Source organism: Sprattus sprattus, assembly GCF_963457725.1.
Source record: "Sprattus sprattus genome assembly, chromosome: 2".
Taxonomy (NCBI): domain Eukaryota; kingdom Metazoa; phylum Chordata; class Actinopteri; order Clupeiformes; family Clupeidae; genus Sprattus; species Sprattus sprattus.
The window spans coordinates 45,928,997-45,942,055 of record NC_137921.1 but is presented as its reverse complement, the minus strand read 5'-3'; the positions used below and the strand labels follow the sequence as shown (position 1 = coordinate 45,942,055).

The 13,059-nt window shown below is 42.3% G+C and overlaps 2 protein-coding genes across 2 annotated transcripts; one reads left to right on the top strand and one right to left on the bottom strand.

The window, feature by feature from the left end:
• cUnh1orf146 (chromosome Un C1orf146 homolog) lies at positions 1-2,094 on the top strand (the record flags this gene model as incomplete). The annotated part of the gene is made up of 5 exons (XM_080833588.1): positions 1-75; positions 454-547; positions 1,051-1,222; positions 1,355-1,433; positions 1,942-2,094. 5 exons carry the CDS (start codon positions 1-3, stop codon positions 2,092-2,094), a joined length of 573 nt encoding a protein of 190 aa, XP_080689714.1.
• A 780-nt stretch (positions 2,095-2,874) lies between these two features.
• Positions 2,875-10,453, bottom strand: glmnb (glomulin, FKBP associated protein b; the record flags this gene model as incomplete). The annotated part of the gene is made up of 18 exons (XM_080860244.1): positions 2,875-2,961; positions 3,155-3,249; positions 3,424-3,559; positions 3,810-3,873; positions 4,823-4,932; positions 5,200-5,281; positions 5,571-5,644; positions 5,791-5,832; positions 6,059-6,148; positions 6,298-6,328; positions 6,441-6,494; positions 7,121-7,296; positions 7,736-7,823; positions 8,028-8,292; positions 8,519-8,627; positions 8,720-8,830; positions 9,957-10,082; positions 10,421-10,453. 18 exons carry the CDS (start codon positions 10,451-10,453, stop codon positions 2,875-2,877), a joined length of 1,773 nt encoding a protein of 590 aa, XP_080716370.1.
• Positions 10,454-13,059: the final 2,606 nt, after the last annotated feature.

Here is a 13,059-nt window from a genome sequence, read left to right as displayed (position 1 = left end):
ATGACCATGGCAGACCAGCAAAAGGGTATAAGTAATTCATGGCAGACTACAGTTATAGTTAGCACATCACTTCAGGTAACAACTATTGTTAATTTTCTAATAGGCCTACACATGACAGCCTAGTTGGGTGTTATGTGAGGCCAGAGACACGAGTTTTGTCTAAGCTAAGTGACAGTATGGTTAGGTAACGTTAATGAAGAAACATTAGCAGCTTAGCTTGACATTTTTTTTTTTTTTTTTCTGTAAATCTTTAGATAAGGTTATGTTTCACATTATCTAAAAAGAAAATTAGCTAGCAAGATTTTCCCTCTTTTCATTACTTTTTCACTCTTGTAAACACATGGTTTCCTTCCTTGAATAATAGTTTTCCAACTAACTTAACACTAAACTTTTCCAGTGGCTAGTCAGATCCATCTTCTGAGCTAGAATACTAGATGGGTGTTTTCTTTGCAGAATCACGAGTCGGCAAGGCTGTTAAGCGCTCAACAGCACCGGGTTCGGTTTTCAGACGGTGTTGCATCTGGAGCCTTCGTTTTCCCCCTTTCAGGTAACATTACATTTACTGAAGTTGGTAGGTTGCTCGTTCGCTTCTCAAACTCAGACCGTTCCTGCTCGCTTGTCTAGCTACCATAGTTGTGGTTAAATGCTGGCATCTGAGACGATTTTCATGAAGGAATCAAAGACGTTATATCATATTGCCATTAGCATCTCTGCAGCCTACCACCTGCTCTGAGAGGAGACATTACACCGCCACCCCTTAAACAGGCATCAGGTATCTCTATCCTTCCATTATTGCTGCTGAGTGAGGGGTGGCGACTGGCGAAGGTGCTCCCATGGGGCCCGGTCAGTTTTTTGTAGATTAAGCAACTGCCCTTGGCTTAACCCCTCCAAACGTAAACACAAATGTGGTTTCAGTAGTTTTTTTTGTAAAATGGTAAATGACCGCATAGGCCTCCCCTAAAACTATATAACGAATGTATCGTGATTTGGGGGTCCCTAATGGTACTTGGAGCTATGGCAGATGTATGTGACCCCTGGCTTCTATGACAGGTTCAGCCTTCATGTTAGTCGTCTCTCAGGAGATTCCAGAGCCATTGGAGAACGCTGACCTGTATGAGAAGATCCAGAAGTTTGTGCAGGTGCACAGAAACTGCTTCCTCTTGCTCCAGGCTCCAATGTTCGGGAAGAAAGAGTGGGATGTCATGGCAGCTGTACAGACCAGGTGACTGGATAGATTAAGATAATTTTTGTACTACTTTATTAAGAGTATTAGGGAACCCATATCAATGAGCAAGTATGTAATCATAATACTGATGTATTTTTTTTTTAATATATAGCTTCTTGTTTGTGTCAGATTTTTTGGCAGTAACCTTCGTATTCTTCCAGTCCACTGTAATGCAAACATGGTCAAGGGGATGCTGACTCTTGCGAAGGTGAGGTTAAATTAGGGGGAAGGGCATGTTCAGAGGCATACAACAAAGCTTTTTCATTCATAAAGTGAGTCATCCAACCAAAAATAAACCATACATCTTAGACTGCTTTTGTGCCTAGGTCACAGCCATCAAATTAAGGACTAAGGACAATTATCTAATGTTCACTACACCTAATAACACGTATCAAGTTATTGCAAGAGTAAAGCACAGCCTCAGAGACTGTATGGGCTGTCTTGTGAAAAAGCTGCTCCGCAGATTAAGCTAGATTGAAAACAGAATAAGTACACTGTGCCTTAACCTCCCTACCAAGATTTAATTAAGACTTGAAATTCCTCTACTCCTTTTCAGATTTGCAGATTAATACAAATTAATATATTTTGATTTATTTTACCATCACATTGCTTATGCTTCATGCTGAAAGTTTGCGTCTGTGTGTGAATTAGTGCTCACACTAAAATAATTGAATCATTAAGCCACCTATTTTCTATGCATGTGTTTATCTGTTCAGGCCACCAGCAAGCCCCATGTTGACACGGTGAGAGACCGCATGTCCCTGGTCCGTGCTCACCTCATTGAGCGCAGTCCTGTATGGGAGCTGCTGAGGGACATTCAGACTCAGATGCTGGCAGTCCCCACTGGCAGCTGGACTCCTGGAGTCTGATGCTGCTTATTTCAGTGCAACAAGACCAGGTGGATCGATGACTTGGATCGTTCCCGATTATCCGAACACAACTTTTTTTGCGATCAGTTGGCAGCTGGTGTCTGTGCAGCTATTTAATATAGTCGGTAGTTATGTAAACTGTGCTGGAGCTGTATGCACATTTATAAGAATTTTTAGTCAGTAAAGCAGTTATTCAGTTATTGATGACATTTTATTGTCTTTTAAATATTTAATAGTTCTTGGTTAACTCAATAAAGATCAAATTAATTTAACAACACACTTGTTCTATTTTATTCCTGTAAAACTGAGCTGTATAAAACAAAAATGTCCTCACATGGCAAGTAGGCTTTTGTGTGATTAAGCAGGATGAGCACTAGATGGCAGCAAAGGAAACCTATATGGTTAAACTACATTTATATGAAATCAAAACTAAGATTGTATGGACAAAGCATTCATAGAATCCTCATACATATACACATACATCGCCCTAAAGTAATTTGAAAGGCTTATTAAATCTCCTAAACTCATAATCCAAACTTGCACAAGTTAAAGTTAGGAATTTACAGATAACAGTCATGTCATATAACAGTTTTGTCAAATGTACACTTACAATGACACCTTGCTCATTTAGTCTAACTTGTGTTTCAAGGAAATCCCGATTGTTGGACTTGTGTTCTGTTAACTTGCTTTTCAGTAAAAAAAAAAAAAAATGTTTTGACCTGGACATATTGGTGTCTATGAAAAAGCTGTTTCTGGTACAGAAAGCAGAGGTCAGTGTTCTCACGTAGCTCTGTCCTCCGTCAACTCTTCTATTCTCACCACCAGACTGTCCATGAGGTCAAAGGTCACCATTGCACACTGAAGAACCTGCAAATGAACCACAAGGAAAACCTCAACAACTGTCATGGTGATCTCCAGTTCAACTTGTGTGGGTGTAGTCTTTTACACACAGGTAGCACATGGCACCTCCTTTCCATCTGTCCCCAGTATCTGTCAGCCTTTGGGTTTGTATGTCAGGGGTGGTTAAGTGAGATTGAACTGCATCTGTGTTTGACATTACCTGATGTTGTTCCACTGCAGACATATTGGACAACTTTTCGTCTCTCACATTGATTTCACGTACTGGTTTCTTCAATTTCAGAGCTTCTCTTATCTCTGGAAAACGTTTCACACATTACGTATATTATGGTTATTGATCATGAGTGTACATTCTGTGTTTTCTTGACGGTTCTAGGACATAGGCAGATACGATCAACTTTATTCATCCAATCCAAGCAAAATTAAATTATATGATGTATATATGTGTAAGATAAAGCTGGTTCTTCCTACCCTTTGCTTTGTTCTTCTGATTCTCTCTGAGAGTCTTGAGCTCAGAGCTATAGTAGGTCCTGGACATGCTGAGGCAGACACGCAGGACCTTCCGGTAGCTGTCAGACAGCTTACACAACTCTGCCCACATGCTCTTCTGGGGAAGGCACAATCGTCATGTTGTTTCCAGTTAGATTGCAAAGTGGTTTTCGCGTAATAATCTGGTTATGGTAATGTGGTGGTGTGCTTTTGTGTTGCTGATACTGTTCATCTTGATTCTCTTAAAATGTTTTTATAAGCATATTAAACTTCACACCGACCTTCAGTTACTAGAAAGGACGGTGTGTGTTTGTACATTTTTTTCCAGCACCAGTTTATTACTTCAGTAAATCATGACAACTACTTACTGAAGAACTCTGTTCCTTCTCCTTGATGAGCAAAAAACGTAGCAAGTTCAGGGATTCCATTACTCTGTTGAAAAGATGTAAATGACAATTACACTTTGGCAATCAACTCTGGCCTCAAAACATATGCTCCGACGGGAAACCATGGGAAAACAGCCACCACACAGACACACAAAGCCAGAGCCAGTTCTCATGCAAAGAGCCAAGATTAGCCACGCATCTTCCCATTTGGCACTGTGAATGATGGGGATGCTCATATCATTAACGTGAGAGAGCCTCATCAGCTGAGATGGGACTAACGTCCAGGGGCATTTATTGTGTGATATAAGCATGCAAGTGGTCCTGCACATGACACCGGAGTCCCTGGACCTCGAGGCTATGTGTGTGTGTGTGTGTGTGTGTGTGTGTGTGTGTATGTGAGTGTCTCTGTCTGCCATCTGCCTGGTGCTGGATCACTGGCACAGCTCTCCAGGATCTCTCTGTAGCATCACATCCATTAATGATGAAGCAGGACAGGACTGCCTTACATGCCCGCCAAGCCTCTGTTACCACTGAGCTGCGACTAGAGTCTCTATGTGTTACTGGCAGACTGAATACACTGAATGGATGGAGAAAGGGTGTCTATAATCAGTGGTTATCAAGACAGAGTACCTGTGAGGGTTGAGTAACTTGAGAGAGGTAGTCATATACAGAGTAAGATGGTGGTTACGAATAAATATGTTCTGATGAAGAAAAAATAAATATCTTCATATGTTTTTTTGGGAGATCTACCCAACAGTAGTTGGGAATTAACTGTCCATAGTTTATTACTAATTTAGAATGGGCTCACATTTAAACAAGAAAGCAATTCAATAAAAATTACAGATGTGAGTAAACACACAGAGACTTGGTGGTTTGGAACCTTTGAGTATTAGAGGAGTGATGATGATGATGATAGTTCTGTGTTTAACATGGGTAGATAAGGCCAACATCCGTCACTATTGGAAAGTGTTGCCTGCAGAGCGGTCATATCTTACCTGTCCATTCCCTGTAGCAGGTCTGTCTGTGGCCCCTGTGGGAGGCTCAGGATCAGCTGTAGCATGGACAGCAGGTGCTCCCCTGAGAACCAGCAGCTCACCTTCCCACACTGGACACCCACAGGATACAAAAAGCAACGTATTACATTTACAACACATACTGTATACAGATGTGATTTTGTGTACTTTGCACAACATGTGTCTTTTTAAAGCCCTTGTATGATCTGAAGTTTTTATGCATGTTTTTCTTACGGATTGAAAACCTTTAGCATGTTTTCCGGAGCCGGACTCAATGGACTCTACCCTGCGTGGCTAAGTTTGGACACCCCATAATTTATTAGGGGTTTACAGCTACATCATTTAAAGTGGTGCAGTACCTTAGCAGGGTCCACCTGGTTCTTGGTGTTCTTAATGACGATCCCCTCCACCCCAGCATGATGACTGGTTTTCAGCATGCACCTTCAGTTGGACACACCATTTGTTGTTGTTGTTTATTACATAGTATGGTCTTACACATTATGTTAAAGCCTTCATAGTACAACCAAGGAGACAAGAGGCAAATATATTCTAATCCTGAATATAATATTTCATTAATAAACATTACACTGACACACATTTATAATAGATGAGTACAATCTCTTTAATTAATTACAGACGGTCAAAGTTTATTTTGTGAGTAGATATTGCACTAATGTTTAAAAAACATCAGCCTACGGAGCTACATAAACGTACAGTTTTGTTTTCTTACCGGAAGAATCTGTGTTTAGCTTCTCCATTCAGTTTATCTATGAAGAGCTGGAATACATGCAGCCCCCTGGTTTTCTGTGAAGAGATGACATGACCAAGGTTAACTGTTATCTGAGGGCCAAATAACTAACACTTTAGACTGTTTGTAATAAAATATTATATGTTATAAAATATTAGATGTACACAGTTTTGACCGTTTCATTGCAAAACCAAGTGCTCACCAAGTGCTTCATCGGACACACTGTCATGATTTCCACCAAGTTCTGTGAAGAAACCAATCCTTTTTGATTACCTCAAGATGTTATTCTTTTCAGCTTTTTAAAGTAATTTAGTAATGCAGTTTACATCTGAAGGAATAACACTGGATATTTTGTGTAAGGATACCATACTGTACATGTTTGTGTGATTTGTTTTGAGCTGGTATCTGATCTGTGGTTTTCTTTTTACATATTATTTGTCTAGTTGCTTCCTCATTGCTCCTGCATTCACCTGGGGCACCGTGTAGAAGGCCCTGAGCTCCAGAATCTCCACAGGCAGGCTGCTGTCTTCTACTCTCTCCAAACTCTTCTCACACAGATCCTGACAGCACAGCACAAAGGGGGTTACAGAGGTTACAACCACACTCTTTGAGCTACTGGCACAACAACCAGTCTAGTGGCTTTAGTAAAACAAAATCAAACTGCTCCTTATCTAACCGAGATACTGTTTGTGCACTGCAGCATTCTTACCAGGCCTTTTGTAAGCCAGGATTCATCTTTCCTATTAGAGAAAAATTGTTTAAAAAGTTTCAGTTTTATTAAATGCTCCATTTGTTTTGGTGAGTAATTATTGAATGTTAACATAATTTAACTCTCTGTATTTGGCAGCATACCTAGTAAACAAAAGCTTGACGTAATCCATGTTGCACTGCAGAACAAAAACAGGGCTAAGCGGAGAGAGTACAAGTTATATGTTAGTTATTTGATGTGACATTTTCAAGCAAGATTGCAGGTTTAAAATGTAGCCCAGTACACTGACTGAGCCAAATGAATCCTTTCTGCACAGAGATCTGTAAGTGGTTTCAACATTCTCCACACAGTAGGCCACAAGGGAAATGACATGTCAGTTTCACATGAATGTATGTGCGAGATATAATAATGTGGTTGAAAGACAACAGCGAGCTGCAAGTTCTGAGACGTTCCACTGCTATTGCTGTTGCAGGTTAGAGCACAGCCGAGGAAGAACTGTCAGATCAGGGTTAAAAATAACTACGACAAATGTTTTTTTGTCTGTTTTTGCGTCTTCCTTCTAGACAAGAAAGAAAGGCTCAGACAGTTACATGTTCTTGCAGCACCCAAAATGTAGTAGAAAGGAGCTGAATTTTAATTCCTAGGTGCACTGTGACTTCAGCTGTCGTTCAGCTGTGTTCAACTACTATGTGATTTCTTGCCCTTTACTGGTTGATGCAAAAGATTTGAGACCAGCTCTGTGGCTGTGTGTTCTTTTTGTGTATTTTAAACGAGTATACTAAAAAGCTAAGACTCTCCTCCAAATATCTACAACCGCCCCTACCAAAAGATTGCAGGAAATGTCTCCATGGCGATGAGCTGGACAAAAAGGAGGTAGGCGAGACAGGCACGGGACTCTACAGAGTAGCTTGCAGCCTTAGAGATGGGCTCCTCTCCCTTCCCCATGGGCTGGTAGAACAGGAGGACAGGCAGGGGTTTCTCGATGGCTGGCAATATGGCCTGGAATAATTTTAAATGATTTACTAGTAGCTAGTGCTTAGCCACATCATTTGTTATCTCAGTCTTCAAAACACTCAATTAATATAATGTCCACTCATCATATTTATCTATATTCTGGATTTTCTTACCACTGTTTGTACAACCAGTAATTGTTTGTCATACAATCATGGCATTGTTCAGAAGAACCGAAACACAGATTTGCAGAGGCAGACAACATCCTTCCTTGAAAGCTTTAGTGTGTGTGCACCCTTTTTTGGTGTTAGCCTTCCACTGGGTTGTAACTGAAGTCTGACCACACAAGATGACGTAACCCTCAGGTCAACAACTCCTTAAATTAATTCACTTGAGTTCAGGGTTGTAACAGGACCCCGTTCAGACTGAAACTCTCCTGGAACAGTGAGGTCCACCCCAGCAGTATCACATCCAAGCACTGTCTTACCATGATGCCGGTGGCAAAGGTCCAGAAGGAGCTGTTCCGGCCCTGCAGTACTGCCTGCAGCAAAGGCTCTCGCAGGCCCATCATGCAACTGAGGGCAGAGAATGGAAACGTTAGCAAAGAGGCCTTACTCACACTTTCACACACTTTCACTCAAATCAGAATTTGTTGCACACCAACACTCTCTTTGGAGATCAGAATTCTGAAAGGGTTATGTGTACTTCTTTTGAATATGACATACACATGCATTCTATTCATTCTAATGGCAAAGCACTGAGACACGGAGAACACTCACAATTGAACAATATCAGCTCTCAGCTCGTCATTCGCTGGACCCTTTGCAGCCGACGGCCCTCCTTTCTTAGAGTCACCCTTCTTCACCTCCTCCACAAAGGGCTGAATGAAGTCCAGCAGGGCTGTGCAGCAGCGGCTCAGGCCGTGCGCGTCCACCTTCTCCTGCTGCCTGGTGTAGGGCACGGGCAGCCGGGACACTTGCTTCTGCGCAGCCTCCAGCACAGCACCCACACTCTGGCCCTTGCCACCACCCAGCCTCAGCAGCACTGCCGAAAAGAGGCCCGGACTGGTTAACTGCAGTTATGGTTCATCACCAGCAGGGGGACACAGAGGTAATATTTCAGGGGTACAATGACGCGTAGTCTACAGAGACTTCGGTCATTTGTTTACTCTAACTTCAAAGTAAAGGCGTATTTTCGAATGGTACATCTATCCACGCAAGTTATGATTGTGACAAAAGTTAGGGTGGGTAGGGTGTAGACGGTGAATCACCTGTCTTGAGAAGCGGGAGGAGACATATAACTGTTTCACCGATGGCGCCAGGATCACAGTCCTCCAGTTGTCCAAGCAAGTTGTCAAATAGCTCCTTTGGTTTAAGAGTCTGCACAGAGCATTTTGATTCACATTCATATTAGGAGTATGTTACAGATGTATGGGATGTGTTCCATAATGTACACTAGCAAGCGCTCTTACCTGCACTAGGTGAGAGACAGCAGCCTCACAGTGGACAGGGTTTCTCCGCCTTCTCACGATCTCACGGACCAGTGGCTGTAGTAGCCCAAGGCCAAGGGCCTTGACTATACCCTACAGCAAAGAGACAAAAGTAAAGGGAACAACAAGCTAGAGAATTAAAGTAACATATATTTAAAAGCTACACCATAGATATGGGCGTATAGTGCTTAGATGCCTTTGGGCAGAATGAAATGGTGAAAATTAGTGCCACAGCAAGGAGTTAAAAGCAGGAGTTGTAATACAATTCTAGCCACAGTGTGTAGTTAAATCCAAAAACAGTCCTGTCTTTATTCATGTTGCCGCACTCTGGACTGAACGTCCCTGCCACTGAGTGGCCGCCAACAGAGTTGAGAAATCTGACAGACCCTCAAAAACACCAAGGGTTCAGAGGTCAGTGCCTTGGGCATGGGGACGAGGAGAGGTAAAGTGCAGGCAGGGCATCAGTGAAACGGCTCCTGCTCTGTTCCCAGTGGACCAGCACTTTGTCCACTCACTGCTAAAAAGCTGCAATATTTCTCAGAGAAACCAGAGGTGAGGCCCTGCAATATTAACCTTTGAAAAGCCAAGTCCAGCCATTGATTTCTCTCATTTACGCTTAATGCTTAATCATTCCATCTATCGATTCAGCATGCTTTGGGAAGCAAGCTCAGTCATCAAGAGTAATGTTTTAAATATAATTTTTGTGCACATCCTTTTAACATTGTTTAAAAAGTATTTGAGTTCATGATGGTCTTTAGTAAAAGCATACTACCTATACATCTACAGATGTTCAGATTATAAACAAACCATCTGTTGAAACTCTGTTCACTACAATAAATATTTAAGGTTAGGGATTGGGTTTGGTTTAGGTGAACAATTAGAAAGACGGAACTTGAAATTCTCTGTCTCGGTAGGCAAACTACCCAAATAAAGTGTTACCCTGTTCAAGTCATTAACTCATTGTATCAGACATTAAGACATTCCGACATTTTACACGTAAAATCCTCCCTCCATTTTATACTATTTATTTGGCCTCATTTTGCCAATGGAGTTAAAATTCTTAGGGCACTGTTTGCATACTACTGTGAACTTTCTGTCATTTCTGAGCCAGGTTGCCATGGATGCCAAATTTTCTACAGTCACATCCCATCTCACATCAGATTCACAGGTCCCAAAATACTGCAAGGACATAGAAAGGCCTATTTACTGATATACATACCTGGTTCTGCTCCTCTTTGATGAAGTCCAGGACCTTGGCAGTCTCTCCTTGATCAATGCAGGCAGAGCCAATTTGGATACAGAGTTCACGGTCCTTTTGCCTGAATTTGTGTGCTGGCGTATTCCGCTGTGGTCATCACAAAAAAAGAACCACAATTTTAGCCATAACAAACCAAATAGTACTGAATTCAAGCATACCAGTTGTATTACATTACTTGATACTAGTGTTGAGTGATTGAGTCCATTTTACATTTATCTAAAAATTTAATGATTGACATTACATTCACTGATATAAGGGAAACTGGCCGAGCATTGCTTCTGCCACAGGCCATGACGTTGCTTCACAATCAATTAATTTTCTGTTACACTTCACTGTTACAAAAAACTACCAAGACTGTCTGACTGTCAATGGGGTTTTGTCCATCTGATGATTCAGCTTACTGGCTTCACAGATGGTTCACTCACCCATTTCTGCACGACGTCTTGAAATTTTGGCATTGCCTGGGTCTACACCTTGCAGATCCTCTTGTGATGTTGTCTACTTTATTTAGCTACACTCGCAGTTCTGATGTGTAGCACTGCGGAGCAAACAAGGCGATGTTCTATATAAAATGAATCGTCGCCTGTTGCTACCCTCAAGACTAGCTGAAGTAGCCTATACTAAGCCGCCGACACTGGGAGTAATGGTAGGCGCTGCTCTGTAAAGCTCTTATCAAAGCAGTGTGGCTGAGTGCTAATAGGATTAAGACTGAGCGATGTAACATGGACAGAGGGCGGACAGAAATCTCTCGAATGGACTAGCCGAGACGATTCGAATCTATCCTTTCACAGTTCGGCAAGGCGTCCTACTCCTGACTAGAGGGCCTGTGTGGTTCAGCACCTAGAAAGCTCAGGAGCTGGCCTATAGTGTCCCAATTATTAGCCTGCCGCCAAAAGCACAAATATACATATAAAACATATAGCATATAAAACATATCCCATATTCATCATACACCTCCTTTAGCGGGTCTCTTGCCGCTTGTAATACAAACCATGCCACAAGCATATTAAAATCAGGTCTAGGCTCAGAGCTAAAAGAGAAGAAAACCTTCAGCCCTCCATAGTCCCGTTAATGATACCTCTTGACGGATGAACAATTGGTTGTTCAAACAAGTGGCATTGTGTGTAGAATGAATACAGGTCATCATATCCTGGTCTGGGCTCCTCTTCTCTCTCATTTCAATGTAGAGGCTATAGGCCTCGTTCAATGATGTTTCGCTAGACACGCGCGTGTGTAAGGTGATACACCGAGCATCTTTCAAATTTCCTGTAACGGGTCCGATGGGTGTGTGCAGAGGCCCTGGCCAAGGTACTGATTTCATCAAAGTGAAGCCACCGTGTTTGAGCACCAGGATTTCTGTCCACAGCTGCTAGTTTGGTTTGCTCTGTCTATTGCGCTTCGCTGAAAGGCGGATAACAAAAGGGGGGTAAGGTAAATATGGAGGCGGATGGTTAATTGCAAACTGGTGATTTGTTGTTCTCACAGTTGTTGACACTTTTTCAGTTGTAGGTACACAGAGAAAAATAGATTACGAAGAGACGGGGTTTCACATTGTCAGATGTTGACCTTCGGCTTTCGAGTTGATCATATTTCACTGGATGAAAGGCAAACGAGGAAGCGTTGCTCAAGGACAGCAGTGCAGCACCGGGATTTTGAAGTTCAACAGCCGCCCCCTCGGGGGTCGGGGCTGATGTCTCTTTCTTTGAACTTTAGGCCCAACTGTTCTTTGCATCTGTTATTCTAAGGCAAACACAACCACATGCAAACTAGATCCGGTCAGATGTTCAGTAACACCTGTGTAGGAGATCACCTTTTACTATGACGTTAGTTGGCTTTATACAAATCAACAAATTGCGTTGGTTTAGCTAACGTTTGATTTTCTTATTGAGTATTTCAGGAATAGTGCGTTTAATACATTTTGTGCGCAGGTGTGTGAATGTGGCCGGTTAGGGCCACTTGTTTAGGAGCGTGTTGACATTTGTGTTCTCTGAAAGGGATCAACTTAAACTCTTATGAATATTTTACACCCAGGAATTCGTAATGCACACTTGCAGTAATATTTGTTAACCCTGGAGGGCAGTGATTTCTCAGTGTGTTGTGCGTCATGCCTTTAAACTAGTTGTCGGACATGGAGGAAATGACCGTGACCCCATTGATTCCTTCCCTGATCAATTATCATCTTCAAAACAGGGTGATCAGAACTCTATGTAGGGTAGGCTACTCAATTCTGCTCAGCTTCAAATTTCCAATGCAAAGTAAATTGAATAGTTCATCAAAAAGCATCAAGTTATTGCATTGGGTTTTGTTCATTAAATGGCTGTACTCTAATATTCCTAAAATATCTTTCAAACCCTGATCTGTTTTTGTACCTCATCTGATCTGGGATCATTGTTGTGGAGTCAGTGGGCTGAAGGCATTTAGGTAACAGCAGGCCACTGAGAGGCAAGGCTTAGGTCATTGCTATCGCATAGCTATCTACTGTATATTTAATAGGCACCAGCAACCAGAAAACAATTCTGTAACCCGACTACCTGATAGACTCATCGCTGTTCGGGACTGGACGTCTGAAAACTAGGTTGTGAAAAGAGAGAGAGGAGGAGATGTTTTCTTCTTAACAATGGCAAGTTCCAGGAAAACGTTTAGTAAACATGTACAAGTATCTCACTGCAGTGTTTTTGTGACACACTTTCATAGTTTATGCCAACTGAACTGAGTGTACGACGTTTCAACAGAATACCACAAATTATTTTGTTTGTTTCAACCCACAACACACTGTTTAATGTCAGGTTTCGAGCACTGTAACCACCCCCCCCCCCCCCCCCCCATACCTTCCCTTTCAGCCAGTGTCTGTGTAAAAGTACTTATAGTTACCTTTTTTTTTTTTAGCTCAGGCTGTTTCTTAGCCACCTTTGAGTGGAGTGGGCCTCAGAGACCCCTGAGAGACTGTGGCTAGAGCTGCCTAACTGCCCTCCACCTCCCTAGGCCCCAGTCTGCTTGTCAAGAAAAACTGCCGTGTTCAGAGCCACTCCCCTGGGCCTCCCCATTAGTCCAGCAGCCTGCTTTG